Source organism: Theropithecus gelada, chromosome 2 (genome assembly GCF_003255815.1).
Source record: "Theropithecus gelada isolate Dixy chromosome 2, Tgel_1.0, whole genome shotgun sequence".
Classification (NCBI taxonomy): Eukaryota; Metazoa; Chordata; class Mammalia; order Primates; family Cercopithecidae; genus Theropithecus; species Theropithecus gelada.
In genome coordinates this window covers 94,510,577-94,530,215 of record NC_037669.1, presented here as the reverse complement: position 1 = coordinate 94,530,215, position 19,639 = coordinate 94,510,577, and the positions used below count along the sequence as shown (strand labels likewise).

The window sequence follows — 19,639 nt, the reverse complement described above, 5'->3', positions numbered from 1 at the left end:
AAAGGTGAGCCTGGCCTAGCCTCCCAGCCTACATCTTTCTGCCGTGCTGGATGCTTCCTGCTGTTGAACATCAGACTCCAAGTTCTTCAGTTTTGAGACTTAGACGGGCTCTCCTTGCTCCTCAGCTTGCAGACAGCCTATTGTGGGACCTTGTGATCGTGTAAGTTAATACTTAATAAACTCCCCTTTATCTCTCTCTCTCTCCCCCTGTCCCCCGCGTCTCTCTTTCCCCCCATTAGTTCTGTCCCTCTAGGGGACCCTAATACAGTAGTAATACAACTACATGCCTTAAAGGCATGTGTGGAAATTAAATACAGCCACACATTCTTCAGCGCTCCTCCCCTGAAGAGGTGGAGTCTATTCCCCACCCTGTGAGGCTGGGCTGGCCTTCAGGCTTGCTTTGTCCAGTAGAATGTGGTATCCATGTGGGTACCAGAGCCCAGGCCTCAGGATGTCTTGTAGCTTCACCTTCCTCCTCTTGCAGTGTGCCTGAGACAGCCACATAAAGATGCCAGTCCAGGCTCCAGAGGACGAGAGGCCATGAGGAGGAGAACTGAGGGACCCCAGCCAGCTCAGCACCCACTACCAGGTGTGTGAGGGACCTTCTGGCTGCATGAGCAAGGCCAGACACAAACAGTAAAGGAACAGCTCAGGCGCCCACAGAACTGGGATAAATGATTAATTATTGTTGCTTTAAGTCACTAATTGTTTTTTTCTTTTTACCTCTCAATATTTTCAATATGTATTTCCAAAAGCAAGAACATTCTCTTATATAATCCCAGTGCAATGAGTAAAATCAGGGAATTAACACCAACATCAAACTATTATTTTATCTGCAGCCTTTCTGCAATTTTCCTGACTGTCCCACTGATGTCCTCCAGGCGTCCAGGCTCCAGGTCACAAGCACACAAGGCCTCTAGTTCTCAGGTTTCTCTAGTCTCCTTTAATCTGGGACAGCTCCTTAGACATTTTTTGCCTTTCTTTGTCTTTCATGACCTTTCACGACGCTGTAGAGGAGCACTGGCCAGTTACTTTGTGGAACGTCCCTCATTTGGAGTTTTGGCAGAGACACTAAAGTGATCCTGTGTCCTTGTCCAGAGGCACAAGATGTCAATGTGTTCCATTCACGGTGATGTAGACTTTGCTCGCTTGGTTGAGGTGGTGTCTGCTGGATTTCTCTGCTGAGAGTTACTATTCTCCCCTTAGAAATGATTATCTTCTTGAATATATTCTGAGCCTCAGTAACTATCTTATTTCTCATACTTTTGCCCAGTAGTTTTGGCATCCAGTGAAGATTCTTGCCCAAAACAATTATTGCTGCGTTGGTTGCCAGATAGCGATTTCCCAATTCCATCATTCCCTCTAAGTCCGGGAGTTCTTGAGCGGTTTGTTATGAATAAATAGGTAACTGAGGCACACATTGAGCCCTGTGGTAATGTCTCTGCCACTGTGAGTCCACATTGCCCCAGATGAGTGGGACACTTACAGTTGCAGAATTATTGGAAGGCGTAGACTCAGCTCAGCCTGGGGAATCCTTACTCATCACCACCTCCCTGGCACCCACTGTCACATCTCCACTGCACCACCCTCCAGGCAGGTCTTTGTGATTCCACCCTCCAGTCCCCTCCGTGCAGTTTGTTCTCAGATGGTGACACACCTGCCCCTTCCATCCCTAACCTCTCACCCAGTCAAACCTTCCTTGGCTCCTCCTTCCACCTGGAATCAAACCCACACTCCCTCCCTGGATCTCTGAGGCTAGGGGAACAGGGTTCCCACCTTTCCCTCCGTGCCGCTGGCCTCTCTCCATCCACTGCAGTCACACTGGCCCTCCTGCTGGTCTCGCCTCAGCACCTTGGTTCTTGCTGTTCCTCCTGCCCAGGATGCTTTCTCTCTTCTTTCAGTGCTCCACCCAGACTTGGCTTCCCCAGAGCTGCCTTCTCTGCGCGCCCTCGCTAGAACAGCCTTCTTGCCCTCTTGAACTCCTTACCCTGCTTGATTTACCTTCCGAACAGTTCTCCACGTGAATAATGCTATAATTTTCTTTGTTCACTTGAGATCTGTCTCTCTACTAGCAAAGAAGCTCTCCTCTTGTTCCCTGCTCTGCTCAGAACAGCACTGGGCAGAGAGCCAGAGTCCAGTGAATATTTGTTGAATGCAGGAAAGAATCCTTAGGGTCCCACTGGATCTTCCAGATGCATCACTTCCTCCAGGAGCCACCAGATCACCCAAAACTAAGACCCATCCTCTTGTCTTGCAAGCCCCTGTTGTTGAGGCACCTGCTGCTGCACTGAATGTCTACTGCTCTGTCCACACCTCCACACCTAAACAGTCAGCTCCTTGAGGGTAGAGATGGGATCTGCATGGCTTATAGTTGATCTCTAGCTTCTAATGAAGGACCTGGCACAGAGTAGGTGCTCAGTAAATGCTTGTTGAGTAACTGGCTCTACCATGGTGGATAGAGTAATGCTTGGGCTTGCTGTCCATGTCTTCTCTTCTTGTAATCTCCACCTCTTTATCCTGTTCTTCTGAACTGTGGAATAACTTTGAGATAGGGTGTTGCTCTGTTGCCCAGGCTGGAGTGCAGTGGTGCAATCACAGCTCACTGCAGTCTCGACCTCCCAGGCTCAGGCGATCCTCCTGCCTCAGCCCCCATGAGTAGCTGGGACCAAAGACATGCATCACCGTGCCTGACTAATTTTCAATTTTTTGTAGAGACAGGATCTCACTACGTTGCCTAAGCTGAAATTATAGGATGAACCACTGCACCTGGCCCTGCCATATATGATTTCTTGCTCGGGGAGATCCATACTGGCTCTTGGTGAGCCCTGTTTCCAAAAAAAAAAAAAAAAAAAAAAGAAAGAAAAACAAAAAAAAGAAAAAAAAAGAAAAAGAAAGCTATCCCATAGCTCAGAAGAAAAGGATAAAAAAAAGGATAAAGAGATGGAGATTACAAGAAGAGAAGAGACATGGACAGCAAAGCCAAGCACTACTCTACCTCTATTAAGCATTACTCAGTTCCAGCAGTTGTGTCTGCAGAAAGAACACTGAGTTAAATTAAATATGAAAACATATTTAATACTAGACATATAGCCTGTAATCTTTCAGAAATTATAAGATTCACATAATACCATATTAATTTATATAATATTCTAGGTATCCCTGATACCTAATAACTAATAACAAATAAAATTGGCTGCAGAATTCTCCTTCACAGAAATGAAAATCTGAAAACAACAGAAAAGCATCTAAAGAGTTTTGAGTAAAAAACATTGTAGCCAATTCATGTGGCTACAAAGGATGGATGTTCTCAGACATGCTCAGAAAGCGAACCACCTATTTACCATTCCTGAAAAACTTAAGTGCTCATGAACTGCATCCAACCAGTGTTGGATCAAAATAAGGAACTCAAATATAGGGTTGTGTTATAATAGAGCTAACTAGTGGTAAATAAATCAACAAAACAGAATCAAGTCTGAAAATAATACTGTTAATATCATTGTAAAGTTATACAAATGGAAAATGCAATTTCTGAATGAGAAGAAATAAAACATAAATAGTAAAATAGTCATCATAATGTGTCTGAAATCCCAGATTAGATTATATCAATAAAAGTTGTTAAGTGGAATGAGGGTGAGGAAAGAAGCAAGAAGTACAAGTGTGTTAAATTTTTTTCTTTCATAGGGTGATATCAATAGATGACATTTCATTCTTAACACTGATAACCGGAGAAAATAAGTATACTTTCCCCCCCAGATTTAAATTACTACTAATAGAAAAAATAGGAATTATACCTTCTAAGTCACTTGAGGAAAAAAAGTGAAGAATATATACTTCATATTGTAAAAGATCAAAACAAAATTAAACAATAATAACTAACAAAAAGGAAAAGTAAGGCAGTACAAAATGTGATGAAAAATAACAGCAAACATAACCTGATAATAAATATAAATGGATCAAACTTCTCCACTAAAACATGAGGATCACTGGATTATAATAGCATAAAACTTCACATAACTTAAAGTTCCACAACTAGAGAATGGTTAAGTAAGTTATGTTACCTCTGTAAATGGAATATTATGGAGCTATTTAAGTTTATACTTTCAAAAAATATTACATGATTTTGGGAAGGATTAAAATAAGTTAATTTTGAAAAAGCAAAATACCAAGTCACATATAAAAATATGGTTCTAATTTTTTACAGCAAAAATGTTAACAGTCATTACCTCTGGGTGGTGGAACTTCTGGTAATTTTGTATTTTATTATTTGTATATTTCTGCATTTCACAGAATTTTTTTCTAACTTTTATATTTTTAGTAGAGGTGAGGTCTCACCACATTGCCCAGGCTGATCTTGAACTCCTGAGCTCAAGCGATCCTCCTGCCTTGGACTCCCAAAGTGCCGGGATTACAGGCATGAGCCACCACACCCGGCCCTTTTACACAATTTCTACCATGAGCACTCATTACATTTATAACCCCCAAATTCACACCATATGTTATTCTAGAGCATGTTGTTGCTCATTTTTCTAATTATCATAGCCAGTACATTGTCTATTTGCTAAATCTAGGAAACTCACTAGAAGGAGACATTCCTTTCTGTATGAAATGTATACCTGCAAGCCCTCACATCATACTCTGTCTCCTTTGAGGGCCACAGAGATGCCAGCCCGAGTCGGCGCCTTTCATGGGAAAGCTTACTCAGGTGTCCAAACTCTTTCTCTCCCTCCACTTACATACCTTTGTTTTCCAAAAACAACAACAACAACAACAAAAAACAAAAAACACAGCAGGGATTTTTTTTTTAACCTTTTTTTTCTTTCTGGGGCATGTGTGTGCTTGTGTATGTGTGTGCACATACACACATGTTTAATGTAAGGAACACTGAGCACAAGCCCCCAGGGGGTGCTGAAGCTGCTGGTCTGGGGGTTCCACTTCGGGAACCACTGCTCTATTCTATGAGACTCTCGACCCCAGTGTCTTCTTTTTCCTTATTCACTCGCCTCCATCTTATTCTTCCCCCAAAAGTTTCCCATTTGGAGTCAAACCCAGTCAACTTTTTGAAAACCAAAAACAAAGGCACAGGTGAGATAAATGAAAGCCATCTTTACTCTTCCTGACCCTCACTCGTTTAAAACTTCTAGAATTCCTCTCCCATCTGTTCTCTGCTCTCCTTGCCCTCCCCTCGGGCAGCATCACCACTTCACCAGCTACCCAGTGCATCCCTGGCATCCATGCTGGCAATCTCTGTAAACCACAGCTCTGACTGTGCCATTTCCTTGCTTAAAATCTGGCTTTGCTGTCAGAGCTAAGCTCCACCTTCTTCGCCTGTTATTTGGGGCCCTTAGGGATATGCTGACTCCTTTTTCATCTTCAGCTTCCTCTCCTGCCATTGCCCTAGTCCCCGCCTCACTTCTCACAGCCACATGAGGTTTCTGGCCATTCACCTCAAATGTGTGTTCTTGTGTGCCTTTTGTATACACTTTCTTCTGCCTGCAATGTTTTCACCCCTAATTCTACATGATGAGCTTTGACTCCTCTTTCACAGCTGCTACTAAATGTTGCCATTGCCAGAAGGCTTTCTAGATCCTCTTGAGCAGTCAGTCCTTCTTGAGTTATTTCAGCAAAGCCTCTGAACGGTGCTTTGTTAAAGCTCTTCCTACTTGGTCCACCCCCAAACCTTGCACCCCATCATCACCATAATCCCGACAGCATAGTCCCTGACTTACAGAAGATACTCAGTGAATATCTATTGAATGACTTAAATTAAGTGCCTAGAAAGTTTATATTAGGTATTGTTTGTAAGATAGTGATTCTCAACCTAGGTTGCACAGTAGAGCTCCCTGGGGAGCATAAAACTCCTGTTCAGGTCACACCTGAGACCAATCCAATCAGGATTTCTGGGGGTGGGACAGAGGCATCAGTATTTTTTAAAGCTGTGGGCTGATTCCAACACGCAGACAAATAGAGGCTTCTCCACCAGTAGGCAGACTCTGTGTTCCTGACTGGTCACTCTTCCTCCCCACCAAGTGGGAGTGAGACATGTCAGACCCCACAATGCATCAGGCACAGGAAGGATGGTGTATCAGTCTGTTCTCACACTGCTGTAAAGAAATACCTCAAACTGGGTAATTTATAAAGGACAGAAGTTTAACTGGCTCACAGTTTCACAGGCTGTACAGGAAGCATGGCTGGGGAGGCCCTAGGAAACTTACATTTATGGAAGAAGGTGAAGGGGAAGCAGGCACATCTTATATGGCTGGAGCAGGAGGAAGTGAGAGAGTAGGAAGCTGCTACATACTTTTAAATAACCAGATCTCACTGATAACTCACTATCACGAGAACATCCCCAAAGGGGAAATTCACCGCATGGGAGGTGATCCAATCACCTTCCACCAGACCCCACCTCCAACACTGGGGATTACAATTTAGCATGAGATTTGGGTGGGGACCCAACTCATATCATATGGATTTAGCCCAGGGATCAAAGGAGGGCTTTGTTGAAGAAGTCATCTTAAATTTAGGGAGGGGGTTTCCTGGAGAGGATGAAGAGCACACTGGGAAGATGCCAAACATTTTGGGGTATATTCAGGGAAGATCGGAGGCGGAGAGGAGGTTGGACCAGAAGGGACAAGGGATCCTTGCAGGTGGACATCGCACAGGCTCCTGGCCAGGCCCTCCTCCAATGTCAAGGTGAGGCATGGGTGAGTGTCACAGGAGAACCACAGGAAGAAGTACCCTGAGCCACAGCAATTCTTATTTGGGGGTCCTAGAAAGGCCTGGACACCTGAGGAGTCCTGTCCTGCCTGTAGCAGATGAGTACAGGGTGCTGGGGAGACAGTCTTGCCTTATCACAGAAGTGGCTTGAGCCCCAGCTACTTCTCCAGAAGTCCTGTTCTCTCTGACTTGTTTCCTATCTGTAAAGGGGGGGTGGCAGGACTAACTGTGGGCATGTTGTGAAGACCAAACCGAATTCCTTCAGAAAATGCTTCACATTATGCCTGGCACATGCTAGGAGCCCAACAGGGCAGATGTTACCACGATTGAGTCTGGAAACCTTGGGGGAGCAGCAGGGGCCCCTGATCATGGTATTTCCCAACTACTGGGGGTCCCCACCCACTTTACAAGTAAACAGCTGCAGCACTGTTCCCTGATCCATGCATGGACTGACCCGGTGTGAATCAGTCCCAGGCTGGGTGCTGGCCTGAAGAGCTGTGGCCACCACAGCACCTGGATCCAGACTGGCTCACAAGAGCCAATTGGCCCCACCTCTCCCCAATCCCACACTCGGGGACGATACGTTGGCACTCTGCAACTGGCCATGGTGGGAGAATTTACATCAAGGTAATCTGCAAATTCTTGGAATTGGGTCCTGCTGTTCCACCAAGAGCCAGTTGTTAAACATTTACTGGCACCCCACTGCTGGGCCAGGGGCCACATAAGCAACCCTGACCCTTCCCTGAAGTGTGGTCCATGGACCAAGCCTTAGCCTTACTAGGGAGCTTTCTGGAAATGAAGAACCCTGTGCTCCCCTACAGGCATCTGGATCAGAATCCCTGGGAGTGGGGTCTAGCAACCTGCAGTTTATGAAGATCCTCAGGTAGGCTACAGTTTGACATGCAATGCTCTAAGCAATTTAGGGTAGGCTGTACAGGCGGCTGAAAGAGCTGGTTTCCTGTCCCAGAGAGCAGGAGCTTTGCAGGGATGTGGAGCATTCCAGTCTGAGAGTGTCATTGTCCTACTGCATAGTCAGGTGTCCTCTGATTTCCCCCTCAATGTTGCAGAGAGAAAATTTAAGAGGAAAAAAATCTGTATTTCCACCAGCCACACAACCGTTCTCATCTCTCCATGTTTCTTTCATGCACATGTTTATATAATATAAATAGTGTAGTATTTGCTTTTTACACCTTATCACACACACACTTGCATCCCTGATTTCTTCCCAAACAACCACTGCCTTAGATTTTGACGTGGTTGCCCAAGACCTGCTGACTTTTTCCAAAAGAGATTTTGTGAAGTTCTTTGGGTTGCCTTTTATTTATTTATTTTTTTCTAGAGCAGGCAGCCAGGGCTGTACAGAGATGATGGGTACCTGGAATGTAATCTTCAGAATTAACATTCCTCATGCTGGGCCTGGCCTGGGGAGCAGGAAGCAAACAAGCCTCTCCAGTCACGGGCAGAGTCCCATGGAGAGGGGCACAGATCCCTAATCCGTCTTATTCTGGGAAGTATTTTGGCACAGCCTGGCTCTGTGGTTTATAAACAAATTCTTTGTTTGCTGGGGGTATTTGCAGCTCCACTTACAAGGAAGTTATACACCCCTCTGCAGCCTTTCATAATGTGGCTGATTTTTACCTTCCGGTAAGGGCTGTAAAGTGCCTGGGTTTGGGGCTACACAAATCACTTCTTAAAGGTGACTTTCCTGTGCAGTGAAAGGCTTGGGAGAGCCTCTAGCATCCTCTAGCATCATTTATTCTGTGGCTTTTCCTAAGACTTTGCTCATTCACTCAACAAATATTTATTGAATGGCTCCTGTGACTCCATCACATCACAGAGGTTGGGCTGGGGGGAGACAGAGAAACTGGAGAACAATGTTGCAGTCCTTCTGACCAAGTGCTTATTTGGCCTGTGAGGTAGTGAGGAGAGTCAGAGAGCACAACAGAGAATGCAACATTTGGCCCGGCCTGGAGGGAATGGTGGGAGTTCTCCCAGCAACAACAGCAGGTGAAGGAAATATCTTGTGTAAAGTGTTGAGGCACAGAAGGAGGTGCTCATGGAAGTGTTCGGAAGGCAGGGGAGGTTTGAAGCTGTGTGGCAGGAAATGAGGTGGAAATATTGGACAAATGGTCAAGTTAGGTGGTCAAGTGCCTACTGTGCCAGGTGGACTGTTTGGTCTTTATTCTGTAGACACATGGCTGAGAAAGTGCCATCCACCAGACCCACACCCTCTTTTTGTCTGTGCACCCACTAATCCATGCATACACCCAGCCAACAATCCATCCTCCGCCCGGCTTCCACTAATTTATCTAGCCACCCATCCAGCCGAAGCATCCTCTGCACAAGGCACAGGATTTCTTCTTCTTTCTTTTTCTTGGAACCTGAGGGTCTTGAGGTTTCCCTAGCAACCCCTTGATACATATTCAACTCCAGAACTATCAGCCCCACATGCATCCCTCTGCAGACTATTTTCAGGTGATGGTGGTATTATAAACAAGGAATTAAGTAGTCATGTGACAGTGAGGCTCACCTGGACTGACGACTGGGAAACATGTACCCAGGATAAAGGTATCACGGGTAGGTCTACTGAGCACAGAATGATGTGGAAATGTCATTCTGACAAATCATTCTTTTTAAGAGTCAGTTATAAAGCTGTCAGAGCACATGGCAACGCTGTTAGAGCATATGGCAACATACGCCCTTCCCATCATTATGGTGTATTTATGCACTTCAAATTTAAAAAAGGAATCCGGAAATTAAGAATGCACTATTTAAAAAACTCTGTGAATTAACCTTTTGTTGATTTGGGGTGAGGTGAGGAGGGAGCAGTGTTTAGCTCTTGGTCTTCTCAAATGGGTTCATTTTTGTAAATACTTTGGTCTAACATCTTTCATGATCTTTTATGGTGAAAAAAACATGCAGATTATAGAAGTCCTAATACACAGACGCATACACACACACACACACACACACACACACACACACGACAAGGTAAACAAAAATCACCCAGAAATTTTGTTAACAATTTGATGTCTTTTCCCCATTCTTTTCTCTGCATATTTTAAAGCAGTTGTTTTTAAATATCAAATCCATTTTACATAGCTTTAAATCTGACTTCTCCTCCCTCCACTTAATATATGATGCGATAAAATACAATTTTTTTTTGAAAATGCCGCCTTAATGGCTGCGAAGAGCAACATTGAATGGATGCTCTAGAATTTACTGAAGCAATCCCCTTTATTTGAGGGCTTAGGAAGTTGCCAATGTTTTGCCTTTATTAAATGATGGTGACCATCCTTCTACCTCTGTCAGAACTCTGACAATTTCTAGATACAATTCTAGAAACGAGACAACCGAGAAAAAAAAGTGTTTTAAATGCTGAGACTTAAATCTCTCTTGCCATACTGCCTTCCAAAAAGGTACTTGGGCTTCACGAGGTTCTTGGCATGTGTAGAAGGTGTTCCCAGCTTTCCGCAGCGCTAGGGGAGTGCGGTAAGAGCGCGTGGCTGGCTGACTGGCTGTCCCCGGAGCGTGCATGATGCTTCCAAGGAAACATTTAAGAAAAACAAAAAACAAAACAACAACAACAACAACAAAAACCTAAAACAAAACATGGAATGATTTGCATTTCCTGCTTTCTATCGTTCCAAACTCAAACCAATCTGCTTATAAAAACTTTAAAGAAATGACTCAAGATCCTCCTAACCTGAGTTTCAAACCGTTGATTTAAGTTTCGGATCTGAAAGTTGTATAACGAGTTTCTGTTGAATAAGACAATTTCCTACTCACTTTTTACACCTAAACGTAAGGTTTACTCACTGACAAGTCAGACCATTGCCACTTCTCTCGAAGGAGGAGACAGCGTCCCCTGCGCTCTCAGAGCCGCAGCCTGGCCAACAAGGGTGAGGGTTGGGGGCTTGGCCGCCCCCGGGATGGGGCGAGGGGTTCCCGAGGGCTTGGGAGGGCGGCTTGGGAGAGAGCTCCGGCTCCGGAACGGGGTGTCCTGGGAACAAACACTCCCGGGTCTGTGACTTCGGACAAATCACGCTCGCTCCCCCAGCCTCAGTGTGCCGTTCTGTAACTTGGGTCCAACCCCGGCGCGCACGGACCGAACGCCCCTCGGCACGGAAAGAGCCCGCGGAGACGCGCACAGAGCGGGGCTGGGGCCGGGGCGCGGTGAGCACTCACCTCCGCCGTACATCTGGCACAGGTAGGGGAAGCGCCACACGTTGCCCAGGCCCACAGCGTACGAGATGCAGGCGAACACGAACTGCAGCGGGTTGGCCCACAGCGGCCGCGTTTTCTCCATGGCCCCGGCCTCGGCGCGCTCGGCTCCGGCTCGGGGGTCCGGCACGGCGGTCTCGGTGCGCGGTCGCCAGGAGCACCGTCCCGCCCCCGGCTCGGCTTGGGGGTGGCCCCGCGCCTCCGCCGCCGAAGCAGCTAGCCGGTTTTTAAATTGCTAATCTCATTAACGGCGCGCCCTTCCGAGAGGCGAGGCTGGTAAATGGATGACTGCGAGCCCCACCCCGCCCGGCCGCCGCTGCCGGGAAGGCACCCGAGATTACAGAGGACAGGGCGGCGTCCGCCGGAGTCCTCCGGCTCGGCGGGGCCTTTCCTTAGGCTGCGGAACTCCTAGGAGTGGGCGCTTTCCCTCGCCACTCACCTGTCATTTATCAAGCGCCTACTGTGTGCCAGGCATTGTCTGGGGACACGGCTGTGAACCACATCCCAGCTCCCTCTTGGAGCTGACATTCTGGTAGAGGGAAACACTTGAATTGGACTGCATGAAATGCCCCATTTTCAACCATTTTTTTTAATTTATAGAAAGGACAATGTCATATGGTTCAACCTAGCCCACTTATAAGACTGAGAGACGCGAGAAAGACACCTAAGGCAAAGTAAAGGGGTAAGCAGTTCCGGAGGGTGGTCAGGGATGGTTAGGGAGGGCTTCTCAGAGGAGAGGGCATAACATTTGCCAGGGAACAGAAAGAAGTGAGGGACCTTCCTGGCAGTCCCGTTCTCTCCATCCACCCAACAGCTTGGCCCTGCGTGCCTACTGGGTCCGGGAACCGAATCAGGTTTTGAACTGTTATGGGGGACTCTACTGCTCAGGCCAGCCTAGGGGCCAGAAATTTTGATTTATTAGGCCAGGGTAGGGAACTAAGAAATCTCATATTTCTGCCAGTCTTACAATGTGATTTGACTGAGGGTAGTCACTAGACAAGACAGAGCTTGGTGCTTTGCAGTAATGTGAGATCTGGGTTTGTATCCCAACTCTGCTACTGACTTAGCTGTGTGACCTTGGACAAGGCACTTGACTTCTCTCAGTCTCTGTGTACTCCTCCGTAATGCCAACAGATATCCTCCCCTCTCTCCTGCCAGGCAAGGAAGGGCTCATGTGAGGATTAATTGGGAACTTAGCTTACTACCTGGCACAGAGTAAGTTCTCAATAAAGAGGCCGTTATCAAGTCTCCAGCAGGCTGAATGAATGAATGAGTAACACATTAATACTAATGCCATGCTTTCAACAGTGCCTGGTACATTGTAAGAGATAACAAAATGCTAAATGATAATAATAAAATTTAAAAGAGATGGAAAGCAGAGTTGCTAGTGAAAATCTGACTTGAAGCCAAAATGAAATCAGTGTTCTAGGACAGCTCCTCGTTGGGCTTTCCCTGGAGTTCCTCCTGCCTGTCTGGTCCCAGAGGAGAAGCGTGGGCAGGGTGAGGGAGGTGGAGGCTTCCTCAGACACATTACCTGTCCTGGAACCTCCTACTTCGAAAAAGCAAAGCAGAAGAAAAAGGCAGCACAGCAGGAGAAACTACTTTAATTTTTTAAGCTTCAGATTCTAGATAAATGTTTTTCCTACCCATTGCCTCCTCCCCAAAGGAACCTACCATCCTGGTGTCTAACCCCATGGGTTAGTTTTGACCTTGATGAAGATGGAATTAAATGGGATGTACTTTTTTTGTGCCTGGCTTCATTTGCTTACCGTTGTTTGTGGGGTTCATTCATGTTCTAATGTGTTGTGTAGCTGTGGGTCATTCTCTCTCACTGCAGTATAGTTGTCGGTGGTGTGAATATGCGGCAATCTACTACTGACGGATGTCTGTTGTCTCCGGTTTGAGGCTGTCATGAATAGAGCTGTGATGCGCATTCTAGTGCACAGTCTTCCGTAGGTGAATGCGCTCACTGCTGGGAACTTCCTGACTTCAGGTGTGTTTGGCTTCAGCAGACATTGCCAAACTGTTTTCCAGAGTGGTAGTACCAGCTTATGCTCCCTTTGCATCCTAATACTTGTCATTCTGTTTTTAAAGGTCTGTGCAGTCTTGTGGGTGTATAGTGATAGTTCATTGCGCCTTTTTTTTTTTTTTTTTGAGTCTCGCTCTGTTGCCCAGGCTGTAGTGCAATGGCGCAATCTCGGCTGACTACAAGCACCACCTCTGGGCTTCACGCCATTCTCCTGCCTCAGCCTCCCAAGTAGCTAGGACTACAGGCACCCACCACCATGCCCGACTAATTTTGTTTTTGTGTTTTAAGTAGAGACGGGGTTTCACCATGTTAGCCAGGATGGTCTCAATCTCCTGACCTCGTGATCTGCTCATGTCAGCCTCCCAAAGTGCTGGGATTACAGGCGTGAGCCACCATGCCTGGCCCATTGTGCCTTATTTTAACTTCCCTGATGACCAGTGAAGGCTGCATACCATTCCATAGGCTAATTGGACTATCTAGGTATCTTTTTTCATGAAGTGCCTTTTCAAATTGTTTGTCAGTTTTTAATTGGGTTGTCTGATTTTTTCCTACCAATTTGTAGTTCTTTATATATTCTGGATATATGTTCTATGTCAGTTTAGTGTATTACAAATTGCTTTTCTCAGTCTGTGTTGCCTTTTATTCTGTCAGTGGTGTCTTCTAATGAAGAGATAGTTTTAACTTTAACAAAGTCCAATTTCCCAATCTTTTCCTTTAGTGTCCTCATTTAGTGATTTTTCTTATGTCCTGTTTAAGAAAGCGCTCCTTTATCAACTCCAAGGCTGTGAAGATATTCCTGAGAATATGTAAGACTCAGGCAAAATGAGTCTCAGCCATCCATAGATAGGGCTACCCGCCCTCCCCCTACAAAGGACTCCTTACCGCAACGGCAGCATCTGGAGTGCCAGCATTTGCTTATGCTTGTTCCCTGGACTCCAATTCCACGGGACTGCCTTTTTAATGTTGTTTTGTATTGTTTAGACAGAAGGCTTGTTGCTGCCTCCAGCTATCTACTTGCATGTTCTTGTTCTCATATGTAAGTTATTCCTAGAGGGTACCTGGCTATGCAGTGACCTTTAGGAACTGGGCACTTTGGAGAGATGCCTCACCTGGACCATGAGGCTGGCTGCTGGGACCTTGTTGGTTTGGTGGAGGCAAGGCCTCTCTTTAATTCCCCACCCCTGAGATCAGGCCAGCATCTCCTTCCATTCATACTGCTATACTCCCTGGGAGCCCATCCAGTGTGTGAGGCCCTGTGTGGCAGCTTTGGGCAGCACGAAGAATCACCCAGATAACCCTAAAGAGCAGTAAGGAAATGCAATGGGGCAGATGCTCAGGGTTCCTGGTAAGGTCTCCATGACTTTCTGAAGCCCATGTGACAGCTCTAATCTGACAAGGCCAGTTGTGCCGCTGGAACTCCTAGAGTGGAGAGGACAGGCCTGGAAGGTTTGGGGGGCTTCCGCAGAGAGCCAGCACGACAGAGGGTGGAGAGGAGTGGTAGGCTGGCAGGTGTGTAACCACTGGCTCTCTGCAGAAAAAGCTCTGATTTGTCGCATTTGCCAATTTCTATGGTGTAAACACTCTTACTATAACCTTTTTTTTTTTTTTTTTTTTGACAGAGTCTTGCTGCGATGCCCAGGCTGGAGCGCAATGGCACAATCTTGGCTCACTGCAACCTCCATCTCCTGTGTTCAAGCAATTTTCCTGCCTCGGCCTACTGAGTAGCTGAGATTACAGGTGCCCATCACCACGCCCGGCTAATTTTTGTATTTTTGGTAGAGATGGGCTTTCACCACGTTGGCCAGCCTGGTCTTGAACTCCTGGCCTCACGTGATCCACCCGCCTTGGCCTCCCAAAGTGCTGGGACTACAGGCATGAGCCACCTCGCCTGACCTTACTATGACTGATTCTAAGCTACCAAGGTGATGCCACTAAACGTGGAGACATGCGGTAGCACACCATTGTACTGAGTCTCCACTATCCAGATACAACAGGCATAGATAATAGTACAGTCAATAATTAGGAAGTGCCAAGTTTTGCGTATTTATTACCTCTGTTTAAAATAATGTATTCAATTTTTAGCTTATGTAGTTTAATTCTTAGTGGCCATGTTTAACAACCAGCCCACAGAATTCTAGAAAATTTACCAGTTGGTTCTCAAGAGTGTGTGGGAGCTGGCTCTGGCATTCCACAGGGGGATCGGGGCTGGGGAAATCACTTCTGCATGGCAGAGACAAGGGGCGTGAGTTCAGCTCAGCGATGTCTGGCGCCCCATGGCAACGGGGTTTTCAGCTTAGCTGAGCCCCATTCTGAGTGCTCCTTGGGGCCTACAGTGCTAGTATGCAAGACACTGCCCGTGGACCGGTCTCACTGTGCCCCATGTCAATCAGGACAGACTTACCTGCAGGATCGAAGGCTAGCATGCCTTAGTTATCTGATTTCTGGAAGAGGTGGAGACACTGGGGAGGGCCCTGACTCAGCTGCATGGGTGTGGGCTACTGGGCCCACGCCAGGGTTCCTGATTACCCTGCCGACTATGAAGGTCATGCAGCTTTCAATAATTTGCTCATCCTAGTGATTCCATTGTTACTTAACCACCATCAGTGGCTCCCAGTCACCACAAGATAAAGTCCAAACTCCTTAGCCTGGTTTGTAAGGTTCTGAGGATTTTTAAAATTGGGCCCTGAGGAATTTAACCCTTGCATACCTAGGCTCCCAGAGAAGCTAAACTTTTCACTTTCCGGAAAATGCTGTGCATTTTTATACTTCTGGGACGTCTCTCAGCCAAAAGCACCCCTGCTTTCTCAACCCAGAAAAATCCTGTCCTTTCTCTTGACCCAGATGATTTATTACCTCTTTTTAAAACTTAAATTTTAACACATTAATTTTTTAGAGATGAAGTCTCACTATGTTGTCCATGCTGGTCTTGAACTCCTGGGCTCAAGCAGTGCTCCAGCCTCAGCCTCTTAAAATGCTGCGATTACAGGCATGAGCCACTATGCTTGGCCTTTTACCCTTTTTAAGAAGCCCGAGAACCCCATCTGCAACTGGAATATATTGCTTGCTCTTCCCTGCCCACAGGCCCTGGGTACATACCTGACTTTTTTTTTTTTTTTTTTTGAGATGGAGTTTTGCTCTTGTTGCCCAGGCTGGAGTGCAATGGCAGGATCTCAGCTCACTGCAACCTCCATCTTCTGGTTTCAAGCAATTCTCTGCCTCAGCCTCCTGAGTAGCTGGGATTACAGGTGTGCACCACCACACCCAGCTAATTTTTGTATTTTTAGTAGAGATGGGGTTTCACTGTGTTGGCCAGGCTGGTCTCAAACTCCTGACCTCATGATCCACCTGCCTCAGCCTCCCAAAGTGCTGGGATTACAGGTGCGAGCCACCGCGCCTGGCCCACAGCTGACTTGTAATGCCTGCCAGCGCTGTGCTGTCATGAAGAGTGCATCGTATGTGTCCCCTCTGGACTGTGGCTCGCATCATGCCTTACTCGTCCTTTTCTCCCCAGCACCAGGTACATGATTGAATCTCAATAAAAGTCAGCTGGTAAAGGAAAAACCTGCTGCAGATTCTGAGCACTTTAGTACAAGTTTATTTCTGCTGTTCATAGCTTCGGCAACAGTCAGATGTCTGCATTTCAGAACATTTCTTCAGCACATTCAAGTTCTTGATATGACTGTTCTCCCTGCTTCCCAAAGCACTTGCTCACTATCCCTCAGGGAGCACAAAGACACACATAGTACAAATAGGAATGTAGAAGCCACCAGGAGATTCTGCAAAGGAAATGCTGGGGCTGCTGTGTTGACTTGCCTAGCTCAGGTGGTGAAGGAGAACCTGTGGGTGCACGTGCACACATGTGTGCGTGTATGTATGTGTATGTGGTGCCAAAGAGGTGGGAATGTCCCAACTTTTCCCTGAGCCCTGGAACTCTCTTGGCTGCAAGTGGAGCTTCTGGCCTCAGAGCCCCGCTGTCTCAGAGCTGCCCAGCTCCTTGGAGCAGTGCTCCTTAAACATCAGTGAATCTCCTGGGGGTCTTGGTCCAATGCAGATCCTGGCTTAGTAGGTCTGGGACGGCACCTGCGATTCTGCATTTCCCACAAGCCCCCAAGGGATGGTGGTGCTGCTGGTCCAAGGCCCTCATTCCAAATCAGACCCATCAATACTCCCGTTCTCCAACCATGTTTGCCATTTTTGCCAATAGCCGTATTTATCATGCTTGTGAACCATGTGGACTTTTATCGTTTTTCTTTAAATTAATTCACTTTTCACTTAAATACATTTGAAAATGAAATTTTACATCACTACCACATACGTAAAGCTAGTGTTTTTAAAATTCATTTAAGATAAATTGACGAAAAATTAAAAAGTTTAAATGTCTATGTCTGGTGCTGCCTCAAAACACGTTAGGTACTCCCAGTGGCAGATGTCCCATATTGGGCAACGCAGACCTTGCCCACAAACCGTGCCACAGAGCCCTAGAATTTCATGAATGTGCCTGTAGGATTGTGCCCAGGGCTTGGATGGGGTGGTGGGAATCCAACCAGAGGAGCCCCACCACCATATCTTGATATTCTGTATTGTGTTTCTGTGTGGAATTCCATTTGACAAAAAAGTTAAGGTCCAAAACGATCAGAAACCTGCTGCTGAGCCCATACGTTTGTTTTAGAGACGCCCTGGAGTCTGCGGTCTGATATGGAAGCCGCTAGCCACATATCTTTACTTAACTTTAATTAAAATGAAGTACAATTAAAAATTCAGTTCCTCAGTCACATTTCAAGAGCACAACAGCCACATGTGGTTAGTGGCTACTGTCAGGACAGCACTTATATAGAACATTTCCATCACTGCAGAAAGTTCCATTGGACAGTCCTGACTTAGGGAAGCTGGGAAAAGAATTTGGTGATAATGCTTGCCACAGTCTCTTGCCTTCTGGGCCTGGACTGTGGGCAGCTGCTTGGGATAAAGTAATGTCCCTCACACTGTCCCTTTGTTCTCAGAGAAGGAAAGATGGGAACTTCCTTCTCTTCTCTCCTCTGCCTCTCACAATGCTGACCAGGGGATCATCTCCCGGGAGGAGGCCAGCTGTGCTGAAAGTGGCTCCATCCCTACAAGCTACTTCAGCTGCAAGATGGGAAACTGTAATACTATCTTTTGAACTCCAGTCCCTACCTCTCCTGCTACCTTTCAGTCTCCTGGGCCCCGGAATGTGCTCTCTGCCCCACTGGTCCCCTATCTCTGGCCCTCCGTTTTCCCAGGGCCTCCCTCCCTGGCCTGGCCTTCGCGGTTGGTCAAGTCCACGTGTCTCCCTCTTACTCACCTTTGCCCTCTGTTCCTTTTGCCTTTGTTCCTGTTTCCCTGTGCCACCCAAACTTGAGGATTTCTGGGCTCCCCAGACTGCTGCTGGGGACTTCTGGAAAGTCTCACAAAGCTATGACTGTATCTTCTGCAAGCATAGACTGTGAGGCCGCGGCGGGGCCTTCCTGTTGCTCACTTCTTTGTGATCCATGTCTGGCTGTGGTTCTTTCTTGTGGTCCTGGGGCAGGGTTCCCAGATCTTCTCCATATGCTTCAAACTTTTCTTTCCATACTCCTCATCCTGCTGATGATGTAATAAAGGTCTTGGGAATCTCCCAGATGGCTAAGGGAACCACCCCCAGGCTGGGCCTCCACCTGAGATTCTCCCTCCTGTCCAGTCAGCTTGAGTGTGGGCTCTCACTCCCTCCTGGGCCTTCGGCATCTCTCCCATCAGTCATCCCTCTCTCCCTGGCATTGCTGATGGCTTTTCTTTTCCTTTCCTTTCCCTTCTTTCTCTCTCTCTCTTGCTGTTTGCACAAAGACATTCTCAGGTTCCACTAGAAGCATCTTTAAAACCTTCTAGATCTGCTTACCATCAACCTTTAGACAACTGTGTGGTCCACATTCCTTACCTCGGTTCCTCATCACACCCTTCATTCCTTTACCTCTTACAAGGTAGTAATGTGGCACTCAGACCTAGATTATAACAAATCCACTCTGTCAAATATACCCAGAAACATGACCCATCCTTTTTTCCTTCTGTTATAATGGAGGGGTTAAGGGAAGATCCTTCTTCCTGGCTAAGCCCCTTCCCATGTCAGGACTATGTGTGCCTTCAACTTCCTCTGTATCTTCACACACCCGGGCTGATATAGGTATATGGTAATTTCTAAATAAAGACTAGATGACTTAAGGAAATTAATATTGTTAGAGAATAGAGAAATTTGGAAAATGATGTTAATGAGTACTCAAAAAGATATTAACTATATTCAATTTTTTTTCTTTTTTACTTTTCATAATGAAATACATGTAGAGAAAATTACACATAAAAAAATCTATACCTCAACAGATTATCATCTCCTTGTGTCTTTCAGATCCCAACTTTCTCCCTGAAAAAGTATCCACTATGCCAACAGTCCTTTCTTTGCTTTTTTGTGTGGTCTTACCACTTAAGCATGAATCCCTAAACGCTATACTTTAATTTTTGTCCGTGTTTGAACTTCATATTGTGAAAAAATAGAGTGGCTATTCTTTGATGTCTGACTTCTTTTGCCTTACATTATGTTTTCTTTATTGTTGTTTCATCTAAGTTGATATTGCAGCTATAGTTTTTACTTGGCCAGTCTATTATATTTCTTATATAACTACAAATTAT

The 19,639-nt window shown here is 46.2% G+C and overlaps 1 protein-coding gene across 3 annotated transcripts in view; it reads right to left on the bottom strand.

The window, feature by feature from the left end:
- The window catches only part of SLC6A20 (solute carrier family 6 member 20), a 38,622-nt gene extending 27,439 nt beyond the window's left edge, over positions 1–11,183 (bottom strand). For 2 of the 3 annotated variants that reach the window (XM_025376755.1, XM_025376756.1), the window contains exon 1: positions 10,903–11,142. In XM_025376755.1, coding sequence (XP_025232540.1) covers positions 10,903–11,023 — 121 coding nt within the window. In that variant the 5' untranslated portion in view covers positions 11,024–11,142. The other variant, XM_025376754.1, reaches the window with a different exon arrangement.
- Between the last annotated feature and the right edge of the window lie 8,456 nt (positions 11,184–19,639).